This window comes from Aotus nancymaae, unplaced genomic scaffold, assembly GCF_030222135.1.
Source record: "Aotus nancymaae isolate 86718 unplaced genomic scaffold, 86718_ANA_hifiasm-v0.15.2.pri h1tg000059l, whole genome shotgun sequence".
NCBI lineage: Eukaryota > Metazoa > Chordata > Mammalia > Primates > Aotidae > Aotus > Aotus nancymaae.
Window position 1 is genome coordinate 67,693,363 of NW_026988473.1, and position 24,955 is coordinate 67,718,317.

General features: G+C 37.7%; 1 protein-coding gene across 29 annotated transcripts in view; it reads right to left on the reverse strand.

Moving 5' to 3' along the window:
- Positions 1-24,955, reverse strand: part of DLG2 (discs large MAGUK scaffold protein 2) — a 2,157,409-nt gene that overhangs the window by 442,574 nt on the left and 1,689,880 nt on the right. For 24 of the 29 annotated variants that reach the window (XM_064365356.1, XM_012469540.2, XM_012469543.2 and 21 more), the window contains one exon: positions 7,426-7,581. The exons of the other annotated variants lie outside the window; for them this stretch is intronic. In XM_064365356.1, the coding sequence (XP_064221426.1) occupies positions 7,426-7,581 (156 nt within the window). The remainder of the gene's footprint in view (positions 1-7,425; positions 7,582-24,955) is intronic. 29 annotated transcript variants of the gene reach the window in all.

Genomic DNA, 24,955 nt, shown 5'->3' on the forward strand with positions numbered 1-24,955 from the left:
ATAAAAAAATAAAATAAAATAAAATAATCTCATATGAGTATGAAATCACATATGAGGTTAGAGATGTGCTGCCTTTTACAGGGGGCCTATAAATGTAATAATAAAAGGAAAAATCTATGACTTTGACTATGATGACAAGAGGGATGATTGCTAAGAATGATAGAAGGTCTTAGCCCTACCAGCTTTCTTATGACCTCAGGGGATTTGCCTGAGCTGATAAACATTTTCTACCTGATTTGTGATAGCAATAAAAATAAATATATACGAGTTCAGGGCTTTTAAATAGAATGCACTTAAGGGAACAATTAATAATGACTAATGTAGACAGTGTCTGGATGAAAATTCATTTGCTCAATTTCCCTTGATCATTATAACAATCCTACGAGGGAAACAGCACAGATACAATTATTCTTCTCACTTTCTGATGAGGAAATTGAGGCTCTGAGGGTGCTAACATTTTTAGCTAAAATGCATGTGATTAGTATGGCCAAACAGAAGGCTTCGGACCTAGATAGTCTGGGCACAATCCTTGGCTCTCTGTGACATCACATCGCCACTACCTCAAACAAGGGACCCGATATATTTTGCCTCCCTTCCCTCCCGTTGTTTTCTAAAGAGTTTTATGTTTAAGTGTATTTATTGTGGACAAGAGTGCTCAATCTGTCCAAGAGGGGCAAAGAATCACCCTCTAGTGATATCCCAAGCCAGAAAATTCTTGCCCGGAATCAGTCACCAAGTACCACCTGTTCTATTGAATAAATAATTCTGAATCCATCTGTACCTCCCTATCTCCATAGTCTCAGTTCCATTCTTGATTATTTCAACTCTGCTCTATGATACAATACTAACTAGTTTCTCTGCATTCAAACTTTTCCCAAGGGTGGTAAAATGAACTTTTTAAAAAAGCAAAGCAGATTGCGTCTTTGCTCAGCTTTAAAACTCTTCAACAGCTCCCAATGCCTATAGAATAAAGTACAAAATCCTCGGCCTAGCAAGTAAGGTCTTCTATGATCTATAGCTGCCTGTTTCTCCAACCTCATCACCCACCCAATAGCCCTTAGCCACACAGGTAGTCTCAGAAGGCATTGTGCCTTTATATACCATGATGCTTAACTTTTTCCCATTTCTTTTACTTGGAACACATTTCTTCCCTAATCCTACTGATAAGCTCAGTGCCTTCGTGATAATACTGAGAAAAACAGTGCAGAGTTAGGTAATTTCTCCTATGTTTACCTTTAGAGACTTACATGCACTTCTATTAGAGACTAGTTTGGGAATTTATATTTTATTTCGTATTTACAGACTTTGAAACAGTTAAAATATTAAAGACACAGTAAATTTTCTGCTACTCTGCAAGGAAAGAAAGCTTACCAAAGATAAGATTTAGTATTCAATTTGGAACACACGTACCTAATGACTTTAAAAACCCATGTAAGGGATCCTATAATTTTGTAGGTGCCGATAGTCTAGAGAAGTGAATTAAAGGGTTAAAATGAAATGTTTATTTTCTCTTCTGTGAGAAGTAAATTTTGATGCTTTAACAAAAACAAAATGTATGTTGTAAAATATTTAGATCTCTATAAAAATGCAGGCAGGCTTGCACAGCCCTTCCCCTGTACTGCTAACTCTACCATTCATCTCCCATCACAATTCACTGGACCTATTAAGCTGTGAATGGAAACAGTCTTTTATAACAGTTCTTTAATAAAAGTAAAAATTCATTCTCACCTCAACCTGGGGTACTATTCAGGGGCTCACCATAACTCTGGCATATCATAGTAGACTTATAAAATAAAGATCTTGCTCTGCATCCTAAAACTAAGAATGGTTTGAGGCTGCCAACATTATGATTTCTACAAAGGTGGTGAATTACAGATGTGGATTCTCTGAGCCCAGCAGAGAATAGTTAGAAGTCAGACTTGCAGATGGACCTATGAGAAGATGAGTGTGCATTTTCCATAGAAAACGCTTCTTATAAATGATTAGAAGTTGATGAAACAAGGTGTGGACGGGGCCATTTCTGTGTGTATGTTAATGCCTCTGTAGAAGGAACAGTCTAAGGTCATATTTGCTTCCATCACTACCTCTTGTACTAGTATGATTTTAGCTATCCTAAATTAAAGAAGCAGGAAGGAGACCCTTAGCTTGAGGCTGACTCCATACTTTGAGCTCCCACATAACAATCTGAAACCTAACTTAGAAGTGTTACACACAACAGAGTTTCAGATAGTCACAAACAGCTGGGTTTCAGCCAATTGCAGGCAGCCAAGTCATCACATCATGCCCGAATAAAGCAGATGCCTGGCTGTAGCCCATCAGGTAATTTCTTTACTTTGCATCTGTGTACAGGCTATAAAATGTTGCTTCTCAAACTGCTCAGTGGAGCTCTCTAAAACTCCTTGGTTCTGAGTGCTGTCTGATTCATGAATTGTTCTTTGTTCAAATAAACTCTGTTAAATTTAATTTCTCTAAATTTGTTATTTTAACAGTTACCTAGAGATTAGGTACCTTTGAGAAACTGAGGCCTTTTAGCAGATATATATCATATAGTAAGTAGTTCTTCATTTATATGTCTGTGAGATACTTAAGGGGAGAGACCATATTTTTTTCACCTTTGAATCCCTAACATTAAGGATGATGCCTGGGACCTAGTTGAAGTTCCACGAATATATATCTTTCAGTGAGTGAAGATGTTTTATGATGATATAGTGCTTCAGAGTTCATCTCCCAACCCAAACCTGCCAACATATTAGCTTTCATCTGGTTTATCTCAGCCTCTGTTATCAACTGCAATATAACAATAATTAGGACCGTTTACGTAAAATGACAAATAAATGTATGCCATAAATATTGAAAAAACAGCCAAGAATACTATTCTCTTTGCCCTAGAAATATCAAAAGCTGAATAACTTATTCTCCTAAAGTAGAGAAATCAATTACAACATCAAAAACTGCTTTTCTTTTCAAAGAAAAAGATGTACTAGATAAGCAGGAGTCCCACAGAAATCCCGTTTGATTTTCAAATTTTAGTTTGATTTCAGGCTCTGCACATTTCTTGCTTCTCCAAGCATTAAAAAGTCAATTCCTCCAAACATAATCTGCAGCTGTAGGCACTGTGCCAAGTAATTTAAAGTACTTTCCTAAGAAAAACTAACAACTTCTCTGTTTTCTTTTAAACGATCTTACAGAAGTAAATTGTGTGTACGATTAATTCATTCCTAAATGTCTGCTATTAATTCAAAGAGCTGAGAACTTGGGTCTTCCCACCGAAGCTCAGAAAATACAGAAGACTGACTCTGGTTGCTTTTGCTGACTCACCTTTATTCCTCTAAATGTGGATTAAGAATTACCCTGATGCAAATGTAAGGATGGTTTCACATACTAACTTTCCCAGAGCTAGTGCATATCCTAATCTGAAGCCATAATTGCTATACCAGTATGTGCATGTTTCTGGAACAGACTGCAGGAAGTTTTCAAAAGCTCTGAAAAAAATGTACATCATTATCTACTGCATCCTAAAAATCAGGCATTTCTTCAACATTGTTGACTCTCTTTTTCAGCTTGCATCTTTGTAAAAAATTGTCCTATTAGAGTAGTATCTTGTGCTTTGTTGATGATCCTTGATAAGTCTTGGTTGAATAAATTAATAGATACATTTTTACAACATCTGTCTCAGGGCAAAAGATTCCAGAATATTTTTATTTTACCATGAGTGGTAATAAGACACAGACCTGTGAAGACAGTAGATTGGGTTCCACAACATTACTAGTGTTAGATAAGGAAGGGTTTGTCTATCTAATTCTAAGTTCTCATCTACTTCTCAGGGTCTACATGTTATTCAAGAACACAGAGAACAGCACACAGGTGATGGTGCCAAAAATGGAACCAGGATTTTTTTTACTTTGCCCCTGAATTATTGGTTGCATTTTAAGACACACCGGTTTAGAGAGATACTTCCTATTTGAAAAATAAATGATATCTGAAATGAATTACTCATTCTTCATGAAGTACTGACAGGCACCCAATGGATTTACAACATAGACAATCACCATTGGCATAGTTTATGGTAAGAGTGCAACACAAAGTGAGTTCTAGTTATTACTTGTTTCTATGCATGGATTCATTCATTCATGGAGTAGTTTTATATACCTACTAAGAACTAGGTAAAACACAGCTTGAGCTATGACTTGTTCTCAAACAGGTATCAGTTTGCTTGTTTGAAGATTTTATTTCCATGTTTATGTATTCATTCAATAATCCTGAGCTCTTGCTAGCCAGATACTGGACTAAGTGTTAGGAATATAGCAGTGCACAAAATAGACACAATTCCACTCATTGCGCTTACAGTGTAGAGGATGATACAGACATTTAGTTTGAAAATTACATAAAAAAATGTACAATCATAAATGGCTTGGATCTTATGAAAAATAGAAATAAAATTTATAATAGGGGCCTGATTTTCTATTTCAGAGAGTTTCTCTGAAGACACGCAATTTAAGCTTGGATCTAAGATGACCAGAAGTTAATCAAGCAAAGTGTAAAAAGAGCTTTTCAATTCCAGGAAAAAGCATACGTGAAACGCTTGAGACTAGAAGAGATTTAGTGCATTTTGTGAATTAAAAAAAAGGCCAACATGAATAGTGTTGTCTGCATTGGGAAGAGTGAAATGAGGTATCCAAGAGGCAGGCAAGGGCTCGGTCATGCAGAGCCTGGATGCTATGTTAATGACTTTGCATTGCATCCTAATGCAAAAGGAGACCTGATCTGTATTTTTCACAGATCACTTTGGTTGCATTGAGAATAAGGTCAACAGTGAAAATGGCGAGACCAATTAAGGAGCTATTATAGGTGGAAGATGATGGGGGCTTGGATTAAAGTGGTGGAAATAGAAGTAAAGGAAAGTGAATAAATATGAGATAATTTTGAGGCAGAATCAACAGGACTTGAAGATGAACTGAATGGTGAATGTGAGGGAGAACAAGGTAGTATGGATGACTTTCAAGTTTTTTGCTTCAACAATGAGGTAGACTATGTGCCATTTACTGAGTTGGGGAAGTATAGAAGAGGAACAAAGTAGAGTGAAATTAAGATTTTTGGTATCAGCCAGGTGCGGTGGCTCATGCCTGTAATCCCAGCACTTGGGGAGGCCAAAGCGGGTAGATAATGAGGTCAGGAGTTCGAGACCAGCCTGGTCAATATGGTAAAACCCTGTCTCTACTAAAAATACAAAAATTAGCCAGATGTGGTGGCAGGCACCTGTAGTCCCAGCTACTTGGAAGGCTAAGGTAGGAGAATCACTTGAACCTGGGAGGTGGAGGTTGCAGTGAGCCGAGATTGCACCACTGCACTCCAGCCTGGGTGACAAAGCAAGACTGAATCTCAAAAAAAAAAAAAGATTTTTGTTATCAATGTATACTTGGTATCAATAACAAGGCCACTAAAATAGGTGTATGGGTGTTTTTGTGTGTGTATGACTTTTTCTACAAAGCTACGATAAAGTATAAGATAATGGAAAAATTAAAAAAAGAAGAAAGAGAAAGAAGGGGACAAAATTAGAATAAATTGAAAATAGATTTCCCAAAAAGGGGAATGGTGGATGGGGGTTGATGACTGGTGCATACCAGAATTAGTTAGGGTGTGTAATTTTAAAAAGAAATATTCAGCATTGTACTATAATGTTTTTATTTAAAAAATAAATAACTCTATGGTATTACATATACATATATAAAGATAGAGAAAGGACAGAAAAAGAGAAGTGGGTGGAAATTTTTTTCCAGCGAGCGAAAATGGCTAATGGTCTGCCAGGTCATCATCATCTAGGTTTGAATCCCAGCTCTGTCACTTACTAGTGGATGATCTTGGGCAAGTTAGGCAACTTATCAAGTCTCCATTTCCTCATGTGTAAAACAAAGATAATGATAACATCTACCTCATGAAGTTACTGTGAGGATTAAATGAAATAATTCATAAGAGGCATTTAACAAACTACCTGGTACAGAAGAGCTCAATAAATGTTAGCTATCCTTATGTAGCTGATTATAGGTACATAATTACTAGCAAGTCATTACAGGTGTGTGGCTCTTCTCACTTTCCTATGGGTATGGTGACTTTGACCTCTTAGCTTTAAAATGCTCTATCAAGAAATAGTTTTAATGATTTGTTAAAAATATAGGTGGATTTAATGAATATTTATAATGTATTCTGAAACATTATTAGACTTTAATTAATGCAAATGAATAAAAATGCCCCAGCTGATCAACGTAGTCAAAAATAAGTTTTCTCATTTATTTCTGGAAATGTTAGATGTAATTTAAAATTTGTTATTTGACTCTCCTAGAGAAAACAGTAATTGACTTCTAAACTTATTCCTTCAAAACATCAAAAAATAAAGATGACGTTCTTAGAAGACCCTCTTGATTTATCTAACTCTGAATCATTCTAAAATTTGTATTTTCTCAGCTCCTAACAATATTATGAAGATATTCCTGTCTGAAAACATAACTACATAGTCACCCCATTCTGTGTAGGAATATTACAGTTGGGATCTCTGTTTAAACTGATTTGGGACTACCTGTGGATACCGAATTCTATTTTTCTTGCTTTCTTCTCTCTCCAACTTATCATGCTAGGTATAAACATACATATGCGCTTTGGAATACTAACAAAGATTTGTGTCCAACTTTTAGACTTAGAATAATTTCTTCACAAAGTTGTTGAAAGACTCAAAACATTCTAACATCAAATTTAGACTCCATAGTTATTGACAAGATCATACTGAGTGCAATGACTTTAACTTCTATGAACTTCTGTTTCTTTAAATGAGCTAGGAACAGTGAAATAAGAGATATATATGTATATATCTAGCATGACAACATAATATAAACATTAATATTATGTTCTTTGTAGTGAGATGGAACCAACTAATTCAGTCGTTTTGGACAAATTGCTTAATATCTTAAGGACTCAGTTAAATGGTGATACTAATCTAATATTTTAGTTAAAATATTACATGGTGATAACAGGACATATTTCTTAGGCCATGTTATGCCTGGAGCATAGTAAATACTTATTAAATATTATTTAAAAATATTCAACAAATGTTCTCTTTCATCCTTCCAAATGAGTGACACGGTGTTCCAAAATTAATTCTTCTGGAAAAATATAATTAATACCTTATTAAAACGTATAGGAACCAGGAACATGTGGAGCATCATGTGATCACTCCAGGAAACAAAACAAACCAAACCAAAACAAAAGGGCAATGTCCTTAATTTCTTGCATTGCACCAAGGGAACAGCAGAACATCTCTCCTTCTTGGGGAAGATGTTTAGTGTAAGAGAAGTGAGCAGAGGTGGATTCTACCCATTCATCCTTGTGGAAGCACATGCAATTTGAGAAGATGAAGTGAGGAAGCGCATGCAGTACCTGGTCATCTCAGAGTCAGGGAGCAGGCCTAGGTGGTAGTGTGAATAGGGAGCTGAGAGAAGGAAGCTTTTGTCACACTCAACAGGGGAATAGTGCCTGGGAGAAGCAGGCTTATCACATAGTTTGTTCACAGTGCTGTAAACAGGTTCCGGAGGCCTGGTGATACAAGAGGAAGAGAAAGATACGCATGGTTAGTACGTAAAAGGAACACTTGTGCAACCAATAGCATTTCACCATATGCAAAAGTAAAAACAATGTCGTTTATCTTGATTTGTTATTAAAAGAAACCCATTTTCCACTTGTAGCTTTTCTTATAATGAAGACTTTATTCCTTAGATTCTTGTGGGTAAATGTGGTTCCATGAAAATGTTCAGCCCAATGTGATTTGAGTGCTCTGAAGCATTGGGTGAACTGGAATAGCTGCTTTTAAAGAAGCTCGTTTAGCTGGAATTCTTGAAATTTTGTTCTCCCCCATTTCTTCCCTTTACTGATCTGGAAACCCAAATATGATGGGTGGAGTTTCACTGGTTATCTTAGACCATGAAGCAAACTTGAGGATAAAGCCAAAAAATACACATAATGAAATCTATGGAGTGGCACTACACTAACTCTGGACTATCTACCTTTAAATTTCTTCTATGTGGATAAAGATAAACTATGTTGTTCAGCTAAGATTTTTTAGTTATATAAATAGGACCAATTATTAACAGATAAACTCCTACAAAATTTAAGGCTGCACATCTAATACAAAGAAATTACTATAAATAGGGCCTACTATAAATGCTAATGTATTTCATTATGTTTGGAGTCCATCTAATACCCTCTGTGTACATAGGAAATGTAAAGAATGCTATTTTCTTTTCATATAATTTGGGCTTGTGACTATTTGGAGAAATCTCTGCTTCTTAATTTGAAAATATTGTTACACATAAAATGGTAGTTGATCTAAACTGCTACCACAGAACCTTAGAAGAAAGGAATCAATGACTTCTTTTAGGTCAGAAAACATTCTCATGATAATGTCATTTTGGTAACATTGTTATTTCTGCCTAGGAGGGCTGATCCAATTTTCTCAGTCTGATGTTGTCTCTACAGACTAAGAAAATAACGTTTACAATTTTCTCCCACTCTTTCTACCTCAGTAGCACCATATTTTGAGTCAAATTTTCACAATCAAAGCTGGCTAATGCAGATCTTTTAAAAATTTCTGGTTATATTGTATTCAACCGAATTAAGGGAAAATAGCTTACTTTCTGAAAACTACAATAAATGCAAGCCAATGAAAATGAGGTTTTCTTCATTTCCTATTTTGTCCAGGGCTGAATTCTTGAAACTTTTATTTGAATCTTTTTGCAACCATTTTATGAATATTGTCATTTGAGTCACAGATTTAGTAGATTTGATGTTTGGGGCAGGCTTTAATACTTTGGATTTTAGAAAAAGGCTCTTATTTCTTTGCTTTCAGTCACCTTCAGGATGATTTCATAGTGGACTGATGACTTGCTAAGGTTAATTCTTAACTGTTCAAAGTCTTATCAACACAGATAAACAGTTACTGATACCGCAGGTTGATTTTACCTTGGTTTCACCTTCTATTTCTTCCTTATTTATTTATTTGTTGTTTTGTACATTCACTGGCTAAAGAATAGATATATCAAATCCACTTTCTTTTCTTGGTCGTGAGAACACTTGCTATCTCAGAAGATGGGTAGATGAAAAGATACCAAAACATAACAAACCACTTGACAAATTTGACAAAGTCTTCTCGCAATATTGGCGAAGTTCTCTTGCAATTAAACATTAAAAATATCAGTGAAAATTCCTTTCAAGTGGCATAAAAATGGGGTTCACATTTGAAGATTTCTAATGGTTTTATTACAGTGCTAGGATTCTGTCATATATTCTATCACATAGTGTGTATATTACATACGAGAGCACAGTACAGTAAATACTAAGTACAACATAGGCTACAATCTGAACACAGAAATGGCACATAGTATTTGATAAATGTTTCTTTGAATGAATATATATATATATATATATATATATATATATATATATATATATTTTACCATTCTTTGTTGAGAGAAATTTTAAAAAACCTTCTAGTTCTTTCAACGGAGACATAAGTCACTGAGTTTCCTAAATACGTTGAAATTTTTTAGGCCATCATAAATTTTCACAGGTTATACCAGAAGAACCAGAATCCCAATGTTATCATGAACTGACTGGCTTTAAGGACTTAATTAAAGCATGTGTGCATGGTTTATCTGCCCTCAGAGGGATAGGTTTCTTGTGTGTTTGTGTTTAGCCACTGCAATGGCTGCCCACAGTTCTTGTGGAGTCACTCCAATGGGCATAGTGGGCTCCTCACAGACTTCTCAGCCCTCAGTTCCAGAAGGCCTAATACTGGGAGTCAGCATTCTTAGTCTTTCCCTGCAGTTATATTCTGTGTGACGTCTCCCCATCAGACAAACAAGAAATGCCAATTTATAAACTGTCACTGGGATCTGGGTGGCAGAACAGATGCCATCATCACTTCCCATTTAGTTGATAAGGAAGTGCTGAGGGGAAATGACTTTGGCAGCCTGAATCAGCCAGTCATAATTGAAAGGGCCTGATTATCCTATTATAAACGGCCAGAGTGGCCTAGTTCAGAAGGTAGTAAATATGGAAATCCAATCCGAGAAGCCTATTAGCTCTCTTCATTCTGTGGATGCCAACAGAAGGAGGGAAAAGTAGTTGAAGATATTGGTGCAATCTCTAAGTAAGTTTATAAACAAATCATTTATCTTGCTGTCCATTTATAAAGAGCCATAGATAATGACTTTGTAGCTCATCTGCAGGGCCATCAGCGTTTATTTGCATATCTATGAGTTTATAATTGCAGGTTCTTATAGCACATAATTAGCACACCCTGGGCCTTGGTGATCTCTCTTTTCTCTGAACTCCATTAGCACTTGCTATTTGCTCTACTCCTTGGCATTTTAAATTGCTAATCCACAAGTCTAGTGTACGTTGGAGGGAGGTGCTTCATCTATATCTTATTTTAAGAAAAACTACCTTGCCTGTAACTGCTCCTCCCATTTGGACTACTTGCCACTACCAAATTCAGTTTCCTCCCTAACAAAAGCAGTTTAATTGGGCCCCTCACCTTGCAACCATGACCTGTATGGTAGAGAAAAAAAAAAGGCCTAGGCCATTTGGCTTCTCCTAAAGAAGGTGAATAATGTGAATAAAGGAGAAGAAATGATCAGTTAACAGAATAAGGAAAAGACGCAAACATGGAGAGGGTAGCTGTAGCTGTGTTCACTAATTATAGAGTACCAGAGTAAAGCGCTACCAAATTTTGTTGCTAAAATGTCTAGAGGTTCCTTGAGTCTAGAATAACTGTCGGGGTTCACTGCTTCAGGGGGTTATGAGAGCTCATGCTACTGAATTTCTTTGGTGATTTCCATATGACATTAGTTGTATAATGAAAATCAACTACCAATCTCCCACCCTGTGCCCTTATTAGAAGTTAGATCTGGTCTCATGTTTGCAATCAATACAGTAAAAATCAAACACACCTTGTTTATTTTCACAACGCTTTAATATCACCTCAACTAGACTATGCTTCCTAAAGCCAACGGACAAAACCTTAGGCTCCTATGTGACTACATAGTACTGAGACTAATACCAGCTTGATTCTGTCTCTAAAAGTCTGATATTTTGTTCATTATAAATTCTTTCACATCAATTTTATTTTCTAATATATCGCATTAAAATATTTTTGTCTTAATTACCGTGTCTCCTTAAATTTTGTACCCAACATGAGTACCTCACTCACCTCACTATAGTCCCAGCCCTGTATCAGAGATAATAAATGTTTAAGACAGTGATGATAATGACTGTGATTGTAAGTAGTCTTCATCTGTGTAGCATCTGAAGCTGAAGCTACAAGGTCAAAGGAATATGACTCTCTTCTCTTAGAGTTAACAATGAGAGTGACTTACCCTTTACTGAGTTTTCTAACTCCCTAACAAAGGGCTCTCAAAGCCTTCAGGCTGTCTCAGGCAGGGCTCTACCTCATTGTACAGTCTTAATCGGTTCACAGTGCCCTCTCCCTTTCTACAATATTAGATCCTGGAAGATCAGGATCAAATATCACGTGTCTTTGTTTCTGTTGGAGGCACACGGCAACATATTCAAGCTTATGTACATGGCATTTGAGGTCAGGGCATGGAAAAATACTGAGGCACTGTGTATATTATTTGTGCATGGGAAGGAAACTTCTTGAGCCTGAAAACAGAACAGGGAGTGGAGTGTGTGGTGTGATAAGGACGCTGAAAACAGCCTCCTGAGAATGTAGTCTGAGTGTGTACAAGGTCACAGGTGCCTCAGCGACCCACCTCAAATGACCATTTAACAGATGTTTGTAGTTAATACAAGCCCTTTAAATAAATACTTGGTGGATGGATGCTGGGGCGGACTCTCTCCGAAGAGCTACCCCCAACCCCGCTCAGATGGAACTGTCTGAGTACATTGATCTTGGTGTTCACTGCAAGCTATAAGCTCTGCAACTGGTACCCTCAATGTGATTGCCTTGAATTTATGCATGAAGGTGAAGAGCTCATCAATTTTGGGGGAGGCCTGGTAAGGATGAGTCCTGACTCCCATCAGGAGGTTGCGACACACGCATAAAATATCAGGGGCTAGATTAAGGGTCAACAAATGACCAAAGAGCAGAAAGTATTTTTTAAAACAGTGCGACAGCTACGTAAAGCTATCCAGTGCACTGTAGAACCTGGAGCTCTACATGCTCTTAATTCAGCAGGAATGCCCTTGGTGTCCTGATCAAGGAACCTTAGATTTAGAGTTATGGGAGCAGGTAGGTAGCTGCCTGAAAAGAGATATGAACAAGGTCATTTTACTAATGTTACTATTTTGACCACCTGGGCGCTGGTACGCTCTGCATTGTATCATCTTTATTTGCTAGACTGCCGTGAGTCATACTGCCCATCTTCTCCACCTGAAGAGAATTCAGGAGATTTAAAGGAGAAGGAAAAACAGAAACCAGAACAGCAGGGAGAGTTTTGTCTCCCCTCTTCATTCCCTTCTATGGGGAATAAGAGACTTTTTCTAGTGAAGATAAGGATGGACCCGAGACTTTTCCTACTCCTATAGAAAAACTATTGCCCTCTTTTCCTCCACCCTTTAAGGGACATGCATTTGTTGGCCCCATTCAGTCAACAGTGCTTCCCATTGGAGATTGGAGGCCACCCAAGAGAGGATCCTTGGATAAGACCTCAGGTCAGCGAACATCTATGTGATCGGGTGGCCTCACCTCCTTGACAAACTTCCCTGCTGGAGGGGTGCCTGCAGGAGGGAAGGAAAGTGGCTGATTACAATAGTCTTCCTAATATGCAAGTTCTCACTGCCTACTTCCAGGATCCACCTGTTTGGCCTTGTCTTTTTTCTGTTTCCCTGGAGTATAAAGGAAAGTTACATGCTGCCTCCTGGGTTTTATCCAAGAAAGCTCTGGCTTTCTTGCTGTCCACAGAGGCCTGGGGCAGGAGAGTTGCTAGGATGCCATGGAGTGCCCATTTGGTCTCTGGCAATCTAGGCAAGTTGCTCCTTTCTGGGTTTGTGGTGATGGAGGGGAGGCCAAGAGGCACAGACCGAGTCCCCGGGTGGCTGCAGGCAGCTCCAGCCGGGTCCTGAGAATCCTCCTCGCCACGGTCACGTGCCTCAGTAACTGTGCCCAGAAAGTGGCCTGCTGCCTGCTGTGCTGCTGCTTTTCCTGCTTCTGCCCTTCCCTGCCACCCCTCGCGTGTCTCAGCTGACAAGCAATTCCTTGTCTTCCCTGGCTCTCTATGGAAAGGGCTAAGAAACAGTTCATGCGCACCCATCCTTATTAGCCTAAGGTGGACAGAGGGGTGTGGAGCAGCCTAGAGTACAGAGCTCTGGGGGAAAAGTCCACTAATAAGGGGTGCTCTCCCATAGTCATATGTTAAATGCTAACTAGGCTGAGGTGGACGAGCTCTGCCAGCTGCTGTCATCTTCAGAAGATAGACGCAAAAGTACGGAATGTTTGTTTCACTTCTTTATAAAATGTTTAAAAATACTGTGGCTGGAAAACTTCAAAAAAGACCCTGTCCTGCACGTCTGCTCCTCCCCTGAGCCTCTCTGCTTGGGGGTAGTAAAAATAATAAAAAGCCCAGTGTGTTTTCAGTACCTTACCTAACAGCGTTGGCTCCAAGCGTAGGTGGTCTGGAGGATGAGGGAGGGGTCTTCCCCCAGCCTGTTACCCTCTTGCCTCCTGCCTCCGCACTTACACACGCTCTTTACCACCTGGTCATTCCCTGGCCTCTTGCTGCCACGTGTAGTCTTCCTTCCTTCCTCTAGGGGTAAGGGGAGGAACAGGTGGCAGGCTGTTAAAAAGAGAGGCTCTCTAAGGAGCCTGGGCAGATCGGAAGAACCTGGCCACAGCCCTGCTTTCCCAAGCTCACTTCTAGAGCATTCCAGCTAAAGGCTAATGCAGGAGAATGGCCAATACCAAAGGACTTTTTTAAAAGTTTTCTTTTTCTTTTTCTTTTTTTTTTTTTTGCACATTTAAGCTAACTCATGCAGGTTTATTTTCCTGGAGACTTAAAGTCACATTCTAATAACTTTCAAGGGCCAAAATATGGTAAAAATCACTTAAAATATCCATCCTTTCCATGCCTTAGTTTAGCAGGTAGGCTTTATCTTTTGCCATTTCTGTATTTTATAGCTATTTACCTGTCTCATAATCCCTCTAAACACATACAAAAGACCACAGATTTAATAGCTTCTCTTCTCATAAAGGGATGCTGGCTTTGTGTCCAATTGTCAGGATATGACCCTGCTACTCTTTTCCTACCGTTAAGCAAGGAACAATTTCATACTCTCCTGGCTTGTGATCTTGATTGGCAAATAGCAGTAGCTGACTTTATTGGTAATATCAGCTTCCATGTACCAGCCTCTAAGCTCCTGAACTTTTTACAAACTCTGCCCCTGAAATTTGTATCAATTGTTGTCTCTGAGCCCTTGCTTCACACCATTGCTGTCTTTACAGATGGTTCAGAAAAAATTGAAAAGCAGCTATAGTGTAGCAAGATGCCACACAAAATTGGCCCCAAAAAATCCAGGAACATTTTAAAACTACACAACAGACAGAGTTAGGTGCCCTGATGTTGGCCTTACAAACTTTTCCTGACCAAGATATAAATACAGTTAGTGATTCTGCTTATGCGGTGTGTAGTATTACTCATTTAGCTCTTGCACATGTGAAGGGCATTACTAATGAATCGCTACTAGCTTTGTTTCTTACAGCGCAAGAGCTCCTCCGTGCTCGTCGTCACATCTTTATATCACACATATTAGCTCTCGTTCTAGGTTACCGGGTCCTTTATCAGTAGGAAACGCTCGAGCTGATGCTTTGATACAACCACAAATGTGGTTTGCAGACATTCCCGCATTTTTGCGAGCTCAAGCTGATCGTGCCTTTTTCATCAGAATGCCCACAGTCTTAAACAGTTTCATTTAACACTTGCTCAAGCTTGTATGATTATTAAAATTTGTCAGAATTTGGCATTCTCTCTCTTCTTTTTCCTTAGGACTTGGTACCAACCCATGAGGTTTGATGCCTAATGCTGTCTGGCAAACTGATGTTACTCAGTATCCACCCTTTGGATGTTTTAAGTTTCTTCATGTTACTGTGGACACTTACACAGGTTTAATGCACATTAACCCCCAAGACAGGACCAAGAAAAAAACTGAAGATGCAATTTTTCATTTGTTTAAATCTATTATAACTTTAGGCCTTCCACAAACTATAAAAACTGATAATGGGCCTGACTATCTTAGTGCTCAATTTACGTATGGATTGCAACTTCAACACATACAACACAAAACTAGCGTCCTTTATAACTCAACTGGTTAGGACATTGTTAAACGAGCTCATTAAACTCTTAAAGTATATCTTAATAGACAAAAAAGGAGGAATATGGGGCTCTCTCCTTGAGAACAGGACATGTCATTGGAGAATCGACCAGCAATAACGGTGATGACTCAGAAGTCACCTGATATTACTTGAGGACAGCTGAAGAGATTGGATCAACAAGTAACTATCCAGCTTGCCACCGTGGAAGCCCCTGCAACTGCGGAGAATGGGTTTCTTATGTATCTGGTAGTAATTGGGGAAACTTCTGAGAAAGCAGGACAAGCATGGATGTTAGGGTGGCTGGTAATTCTTGTTCTTTGCCAAGTGTTATCAGCTCAAGAACATGTTTATTGGAGTTATGTTCTAAATCCCCTTGTTTTTAATGTCATTACATGGTGGGATTCTGACCTGCCTTTGTCATCTAATGATACTTCTTGGACAGGAAGTCAATAGATGCCTCTGTTTTACCCCTTAATTAAAAATATGAGATGGATTAAACTTAATGACTCCTTGATTGTAGTGTCTAGTAGTTATTTTTCCACAATAGCACATGACAAGTGTGTTACTCTCATTCCTCAGTAATATCTGTACTATCAGCTCAAAAGGAATGCTAAGCTTGCAAATTTGACCCTTATTTCTGCTGTTACCACTAATCTTGCTGTGGTCTCTAATGAAGCAACACAAGTGCCTGATCTGCCTATATGCCGTCTGAGGAGGGACTGAAGATACAAGTTTGAGGCCATCTGTTGGTCTCTGTGCAGACAACCTGTGCTGCACCAAGGGCCTCTGCTTGATAACAGCACCTTACTTGATTGGAGTTCCCATGGTTATCTTGTGTCTGCTAATTAGACTCTTGGGTTTGAGAGTCCCTCCAATAGTTCTATCACCTGGTCAGAGTATGAGCTTTCAGGACCAATATTACAACTAAAACGGAAACAAGCTTTAAGCCCTGCTCATACCCAAATTTGGAGATTAAGACTTTCCTTTTCTGAAAGGGTTCTTTACCATGTTAAGTCCATTTCTAGTGGTGGCAACGATACCTTTTCTTTGCACAATAATGTTGCTGATATAGTTGTGATTTGTACTGTGTCCCCTTAAATACTTCCATTTGGGCAAGGTGTTCCTAACATAGAGCAGAATCAATCCTTTTATAGTATTAAAGTCTCTTCCAGTAGCTGGTATGCTACACGTGTGTCTTATCAAGATGTTATGCAGTTGAATATAACCTATGTCATCATCTTAAAACAGTGTGCAGAATTGTGGCTGCCTGTAAATTTAACCCAGAACTGGGAAGGAAATTGCACCTTGCAGTAATTTAGAAAAGCACATCTGCAATGGGGCTTATCATGACCATTTGTCTTCTCAAATTTCCACTCTTGAGTATGAGTTAAACAACTTGAAGAATGGTCACAGCAATTACAAACAAGTACCCTTCAGCAATTACAAGAAGGCTTTCAATGGCTAAACCCAAACAACTTGGTTGTCTGGGTTAAACATACACATTTGGGTGATGGCCGCTATACTTATTCTTTTTTGTATCTGTTTGCTAGGCATCTGCACATGGCTCTGTGCTGCCACGCAAAGCATCTACAACCAGGGAAGAACGATGGAAGCTTAACTTTCATTGAATGACCAGCATGCTCTAAGAATTAAAGAAGGGGGAGATGTTGGGGGTGCATGGCTACATATTCAAGCTTATGTACATGGCATTTGAGGTCGGGGCATGGAAAAATACTGAAGCACTATGTATGTTATTTGTGCATGAGAACAAAACTCCTTGAGCCTGAAAATAGGACATGGAGTGGAGTGTGTGGTGTAATAAGAAACACTAAAAACAGCCTCCTGAGAATGCACTTTGAGTGTGTACAGGGTCACAGGTGCCCCAGCAACCCACCTCAAATGACCATCTAGTGGATGTTTGTAGTTAATACAAGCCCTTTCAATAAATACTTGGTGGACGGATGCTGGGGCGGACTCTCTTGGAATGCCAAGAACGAAGCACTCAGACAGTTCCAGCTGCCCTGCTCAGCTGGAACTGTCTGAGTGCTTCGTTCTTGGCATTCACTGCAAGCTATAAGCTCTGCAGTTTTCCCATCACTTTCCTGAATGCAACAATGCATGACTGAAGTACCGTCATAGAAAATGAAAGGAATTCAGAAAAAGATAAGTGATCAGTACCTTTTATTCTCTTTTCCTGAGCCAGAACTAAAAGGGGGCATCTAAAATTACAAAAAGATGGATTTAAGTCATATATGTATATGATTTTGAGCATAAATTTCTCCATCATGTAGACTGATATGGCTAAATCTGCAGACCTTTCAGATTCTCCAAGGGTTATCCTGCTATATGGTCTTCTTTGGTTGCCCTAATGGAAGGGAGGTATCCAACCCCATGCCCTATATTTGCAAAATATAGAACCAAACTGCATTAATTATAGCAGCTAGAATGTCAAGGGCTCAGATGCCTAAGTATCTAATATATTGCCAGATGTAATTTGAGAAAAAAGGATTGCAACCTTAAAAGGGCGCCTTGTGCTCCTCTTTATGTGGCCAAGGATTTGGAAAAGTGTAAGAGGATTGAATTCCAGGCCTGGGCTAATAGTTCTTAAGGGTGGGGTTTTGGGAAGCCCCAAAAGTAATTAGGGGATAAAAGAGAATTAGGATCAGGTTATGAACTACGTGACTCAACATGTGAAATGACATTATAAAAATGGTAAAGAGGCTGACTTCTCTTATACTGAACTTTAAGCAGAAAAGTATTAGTCACTTGATGAAGATGTTATAAAGGCCTTAAAGTATGATATATGGGAGGGATTGATCTGGGTGATTTGTAGGAACCCATTCGCCCCCCTAATTCCAAGCACCATTGAATTGGGCTCTCAGGAATTTCCATGGGGGCCATTGGAGTAGATGCCTATTTGCGCCACACTTACTTAACTCTTCCAAATCTTAGCTTTCTCATTTATAGACCTAAAATAATATTGAAAAAGTTTTCTCTGTAAACCAGCAAAATTATAAATTGCAAAATTATACATAGACCTAAATTATTATGAGCAGCATGTCAAGTACAAGCAAACAGACCTAGGTCTAGAGCTGGCTCTTCCAAATTCTACCTTGTGTGACCCTCTGCCATTTCTTAATATCCTCATCTAGAAAGTGGGACTAGTAATATCAGCCTAAGGATGATTGTGAGAAATAGGAAGAACGTGTATAAAGCACTTAGCTCAGTCCATGACATTCACAATGAACTCATCTAAAGGGAGCTATTATTATTATTTTGATTATCATTCTTAGACACTCCAGCTCAGAAGGATGTATCACCTCAGAAAATGTTGCTCCCCTTTGTAAGAACACATACAAATAACATTCTTCACCCACTCACTTAGAATCAGTCAGTTCACACAATAGCACTTTCATATAATGTGAATTCTCTACAAGAGGGTTGAACAGAGGAAGTAACAATCAGTGGCTTTTAGTCTCACAAAAGGTACTACACAGTGCCTTCTAAAGACTCACTTTTGCTCCGGATATTGAAAAGATAACTGATCCTCTTTAATAGCCCTGGAGGTTGATGATCACTTTCTCCGAACTTCTGAATTATTTTCATTGCCTCTAACAATATAGCAGCTCCAACTCTCATGCCCGATTTGTACCTGGATCTTTATAATGGTTTGCTTTCCCATATGGTTCACAGCCATGTTGTCATATCACATTGTTGGGTCATAAGTAATTTGTTATTTATAATAGTTTAGGTACCACAATCTGCAAATATTTACTGTTTAACAGTAGAAATTAGGATTGACTGATTATTTTTTTCTACATAAACATCACTCTCAATTATATTTTATTGTGTTCATTGAGGTGTTTATTGGAAGGTTGAGGAGAGAAAGGCCAGAGTAAGAGCTGCGTGATTTAAAGTTGTTTTGAATACTAAGATGCTTTATTTCCTTAAAATATGTTTGGGTTTCAACAAAATTGAGTTCTGTTATGGCACAGGGTTGTAAATGGCTATGGAGTGTTTCACTGGAATAAGAAGTTGACCATCAATGACCTTGACAATGGTGATTGTAACAAAAGGGTATTGGGTGAGAGTGTCCAGTTATAGTAGTCAGTCTTAAAACTGACAAATCATAGTTTCAGTTGTGGTATATTGAAATAGACACTACACTGCTGGTGCTATGGAGTGTAAAACCTCCTTAAAACATTTCAAGAAAGCAATTTGGCAATATATTTCAGGAGTTTTAGAAGTAATCCTGCCTTTTGGTTCAGCAATTCTACTCTAGTGTGCTATCTGAAGAAGAAAATAAAAAAATAATTTTCTGAAAGATCTTTAAACAACTATTTTCTAAGATTCACAGGGTCAATATTATGGCCAGATCAGAGCCTTTGAGACATGGATTTGAATTATTTGAAGAAGGTTCAATATGTCCTATACTAGTGTTTAAATTCTTACACTTTTATAAGCCTGATTTTAAAAACTTTGTTTCAATGTTTTAAAAAAAAATTTAATTGAACTCATAGGATAAAATACAGAATAGTTATTGAGAATCTTGATGGAAAAAAATTTAAGCATAAAATAATTGGAAAAAATCACATAAAAGATGAGAGATTTGACTACATAAAAATTTAAACCCACTGAAGACAAAAACTCATAAATAAGCAATAAACTGGGGAAAACAATTTATCAAATCTATTTATCAATATTTTAAAGGTGCTCCTGCAACTCAATAAGAAATACAATAACATTTTAGTAGAAAATGGACAAAGACAATTAGCATCCAATCACAAGAGAAAATACAAATGACAAATAGACACACACATATAAATATTTAACCTCACCAGGAATAAAAGTAACACAAATTAAATGATATATCCCCTTTACCTATTAAAAAAATAAAGAATCTTAAAATTGACAAATCATAGTTTCAGTTGTGGTATATTGAAATAGACACTACACTGCTGGTGCTATGGAGTGTAAAACCTCCTTAAAACGTTTCAAGAAAGCAATTTGGCAATATATTTCAGGAGTTTTAGAAGTAATCTTGCCTTTTGGTTCAGCAATTCTACTCTAGTGTGCTATTTGAAGAAGAAAATAAAATATGTACAAAAGCTTCTATAGAAGGAAAGTCATTGATGTTTATTATAAGAACAAAAATGAATAAAACAAAACAATCAAAATGTCCAGCAAGAGAAGGGTATGGAATATGAAATATATTCACATGATGGTTTATTGTTTATTGAAGTTAATATTCATAAAACATTGTAATGATGCAGGAAAATGCTTTATTTTATAATGTTGAATAAAGTGGAATACAAAATTATATATGGGGCTGTGGAAAGAGCAGGAAGTGGAAGCACCTAATTCTCTTACCATTTCAGAGAGAGACCGAGCTAAGGTTATATGAAAGTAAACACTGTGGGGAGTAGGAATTCTAGTGCAGGGCTGAAAGAGGGTGAAAGAAGTGAAAGGGTGAGAGAGGGTGAAAGGGGTGAAAAAAGGTGAAAGGGGTGAAATAGGACTTTCTAGAAAGTGGTAACAGCACATACAGATTTAAAGAGGTATCTGAAAACATGTCCCATTTATGGAGTTTGTTAAAAGTTTGAGTAGATGACAAAATTGAAAAGTTAGGTAGGTCTTGAGTACAATTTTAATATCCAAATTGATGAGACGTTATGGTAGATAGTGTTTGTCTTACTAGATGGAATTAAAAGAGTACAATCAGTTTGGCTATTCATTCATTCATTCATTCACTCATTCCTTCCTTCCACAAATATTTACTAAAAACCTACTTCGTGGCAGGTCCAGAGAAAGGTACTGGGTATATAGTAAAACAATTTTTAAAATAGTCCCTTTGTTTATTGAACAAACATTTTGTTTGTAAGGAAATCTGATTGCAGGAACAGAGACTTATTTAAGCTACTTTAGGTAATAGGACACATGTGCATGGAAATCCAAAAATGCTGCTTAAAAAATAAGGAAGAGTGAGATCTGATGAGCTGGATCTTTCCAGCTTTCCCTTCAAGATAACTCAGTTTCTTTCGTGCTACTTGTTCCTTCTCTCTGAAATCACCACTTTAACCTCTAATCTACCAACAAGATGTTTTCTACCTGATAGCTTCTTCTTGCCCTCAGTTTCTGTTCTGTAATGACATTAGCTGGCATTAGACTCAACAATGGATCATTGAGTCTCCTTTACAGCATAACTCACTAGCTTCGCCTTTCACTGATCGCTGCCTCGGCTGGACTGCTTTTCAATTAAACATTCCTAAGAGAATATTTGATGGACTTAGTACACCTTTTTGAGTAAACCACCTTCTTGGTTACTGGCTAGCCTCTGGATTGCCATCCTATGGGCCAAGCACACACCCTGTCTATTCAGCACTCGCTAGGGGATGAGCCACCTGGTCCTTATGGGTTTGTTTTGCCCTTTCAGCAGACCTGTGGGCAGGGCCCACTTGTTCAAGCTGGGTATCCCACTGGTACCTTCAGGTTTGATCTGTTGCGTATACTCCCCACATCTTCATAGTCTTAGCCAGTACTATGAAACAATGGTGTAGAGAAAAAAGGCAAGGCCATTCCTTTTTCAGAAAAATTTGGAAATAACAAAAGAGAAAGGAAAGTGTGAGGAACACCACAAAGGCCCCCAAAGAGAAGGTTTGAAGCTTAACATCACCTACCATTTCTTTCTTTTTATCATAGAGTTAAAATATAATGTTACAGAATAAATACTCCAACTCTAAAATAATTCTTTTCTTTCCTCAGAGGCTCCAGGAGGATTTATGTCAGTAACACCTAAAGTTGCCAAATCTGACAAAGCTTTGAGTTTTAAAATTCACACCTTCACAAAAATTTCTGAATATATTTAGCAAAATCATATTTTCTAAAGTAGAATGCAAAATGTTTATTCAACTATATGCTTCTGTAGGTCAGTTTTACATTAATAAGACAAACAATACAGAGGAGAAAACTCTTATACCTTTAACTGAATGGATGCTAAGATTGAATATAACAGCAGCTTCCTAGAAGGCAAAATAATGTTCAGATATAATTCTCTACTTGTGAACAGGAAGGATAAGGTGGCTTTAACCAAATCACTGAAATGGATTTCTTTCACATTCCTCAGAAGAGGTACATTTCCCTCTGTTTCATGCGGCTGCTACGATTTAGTCTTCTGTGCCTGTTACTGCAAATAGGTTATAAAGATGGTCTCGTGGCCCACAAGGGAAGGATAAGACATGCTTAAGAACAAGAGATTGTTGTAGCACTGCCTTGCTCTCTTTAGAGAAGGCTCTTTACCAAGAAGCACCTTTACTAGGATTTCAGACCAAGACAGACTGAGGTCATGAATGCCCTTGAGTTGATGGTTCACATTCTGTTAAAATTTACATGTATTGTTTCTTTATCCCAACTCTAAACATTAGAAAGTCCCTGGTTTCTATCAGGGTCTGACTACTACTTTCTCCATGAAGTCTTCTGAGTACAGCTGATGGCAGATTTTTCTCTCTTCTAAACTCCCATACAGTATTTCTTCATGATTGCCACTTGGTTTTGTACTTTGATATATTTAAAATGATAATAACAACTCACATATATCTTCTGCTACATATGCTTTACATACCCGATATCATGTAATAATAACTCGCATATACCCTGTGCTACATATACTTTACATATCCAATATCATGTAATCCTCCAATGAATCCTAAGACATATGTAATACTTTTATCTGCAAAGGTTGGCATTAACTTTCCCCTACTCACATATCTGACAGATGTTTGGTTTCAAAGCCTGGTGTGTAACCACTAAGAGTTTTGTCGTCGTTGTTTAAAGCTCTTTCTTTAGCATATACTTGCTCTCAGTGATCTGATTATATTTCTTGTTCATACTGGCAATTATAGCTCCTTTTTAAAGGCAGTAGAGACTAGATCAGATAAAACAAACTGTGAGTCTGACTATCTAGATTCAAATCCAGCCCTATTCCTTTAAGCCATGTGATCTTGGGCAGATTGTTTACCTCTATGCCTCAGTTTCCTCTCCCAACAAGCAGGAATAGTGCTTGTCTCTTAGGGCCTTATGAGTATTAGATGAAATGATGCATGAATAACACAGTGCCCGGAAGACAATCGGTAAATGTTTTGACTGCTATAGAGATTTCCATAGGAAATCTGGCTGTAGGTCATCTGGTTTATACATCTCTTGTTATGTCTGTGGATGTGACTTCATTCATGAGAGATGATTTCTTCTTATGAGGACTAAACCATGTATCTGGCCAGGTCTAGTGTTGCAAGATGTAGCTAATTAAAATATAAGATGCCCAGTTACATTTCTATTTTGGAAATGTAACAAATAATTTTTTAGTATAAATACCTGAATATTGCATGAGGCACGTTTTACTGAAACCTATTCATTGTTTATTATTGTTTAAATTCAGATTTAACTGGACATCCTTGTTTGGCAACCTGCCAGCCCCATCACCTTGCAAGCTCCCCTACATTGCTAGTAACCAGCCTTCCAGCATATACATTTACTCTGTAACATAATTTACTTGTCTACGCTGACTCTCCCTTTAGTTTGCTACATGCTTTTATTTATTTATTTTTAATTTATTTATTTAATTTATTTTTTTGAGACAGAGTCTTGCTTTGTCACCCAGGCTAGAGTGTAGTGGTACAATCTCACCTCACTGTAACCTCCATCTCCTGGGTTCACATGATTCTCCCATCTCAGCCTCTCAAGTATCTGAGATTACAGGCATGTGCCCCTGCACCAGCTAATTTTTGTATTTTTAGTAGAGGTGGGATTTCCCCATGTTGGCCAGGCTGGTCTCAATCTCCTGACCTCAGGTGATCTGCCTGCCTCAGCCTCCCAAAGTGCTGGGATTACAGGCCTGAGCCACCACGTCTGGTCTGCTATGTGCTTTTAAATCAATGTACGTGCTTAATTTATTTTTGTATTTTCAGTGCTCAACATCAAACAGATGTCTCTGTTTATATCTATACCCAAATTCACATCTATACTCAAATCTGTATATGCAGATATATAATTTTAAAATAAAAGTTAGTCATATTATACATATTATTATGCCACTGCTTTTATTTTTAAATTTCACATTAGATATTAGACATTTTTTCTGTGTCAGTACACATGGCACTGGCTACCTTTTCTTTACTGGCTGCAAAAACACTCTCCATACATTGTGGTGGTAGTATAAACTGCTGAACCTACAGTTTAGAAATCTCACTTTCAGAAATCTGTTCTACAAAACTGAGTACAATAGGTATTCACAGACTTGTCATTGTCACAGTGTTTGTAAAAGCAAAACACTAAAAAATATTTATGTTCATTAGTATTGAATACAGTTTTAATGTAGGCATTCAAAACATTCCTGTATAAGTAAATTTGATGACATATAAAGATAGCCACAATTATTTTCACATATTAATTAAAAATGCTGGTGAAAATAATATATATACAGTTTGATTCAGCTTTTAGGAATAAAACATATAAAGTATGATCCCAATTTGACTTAGTAAATAATGAGATTAAAAGAGTCTAGAAGCATATGCCGGGGAATTTGTTCAATAT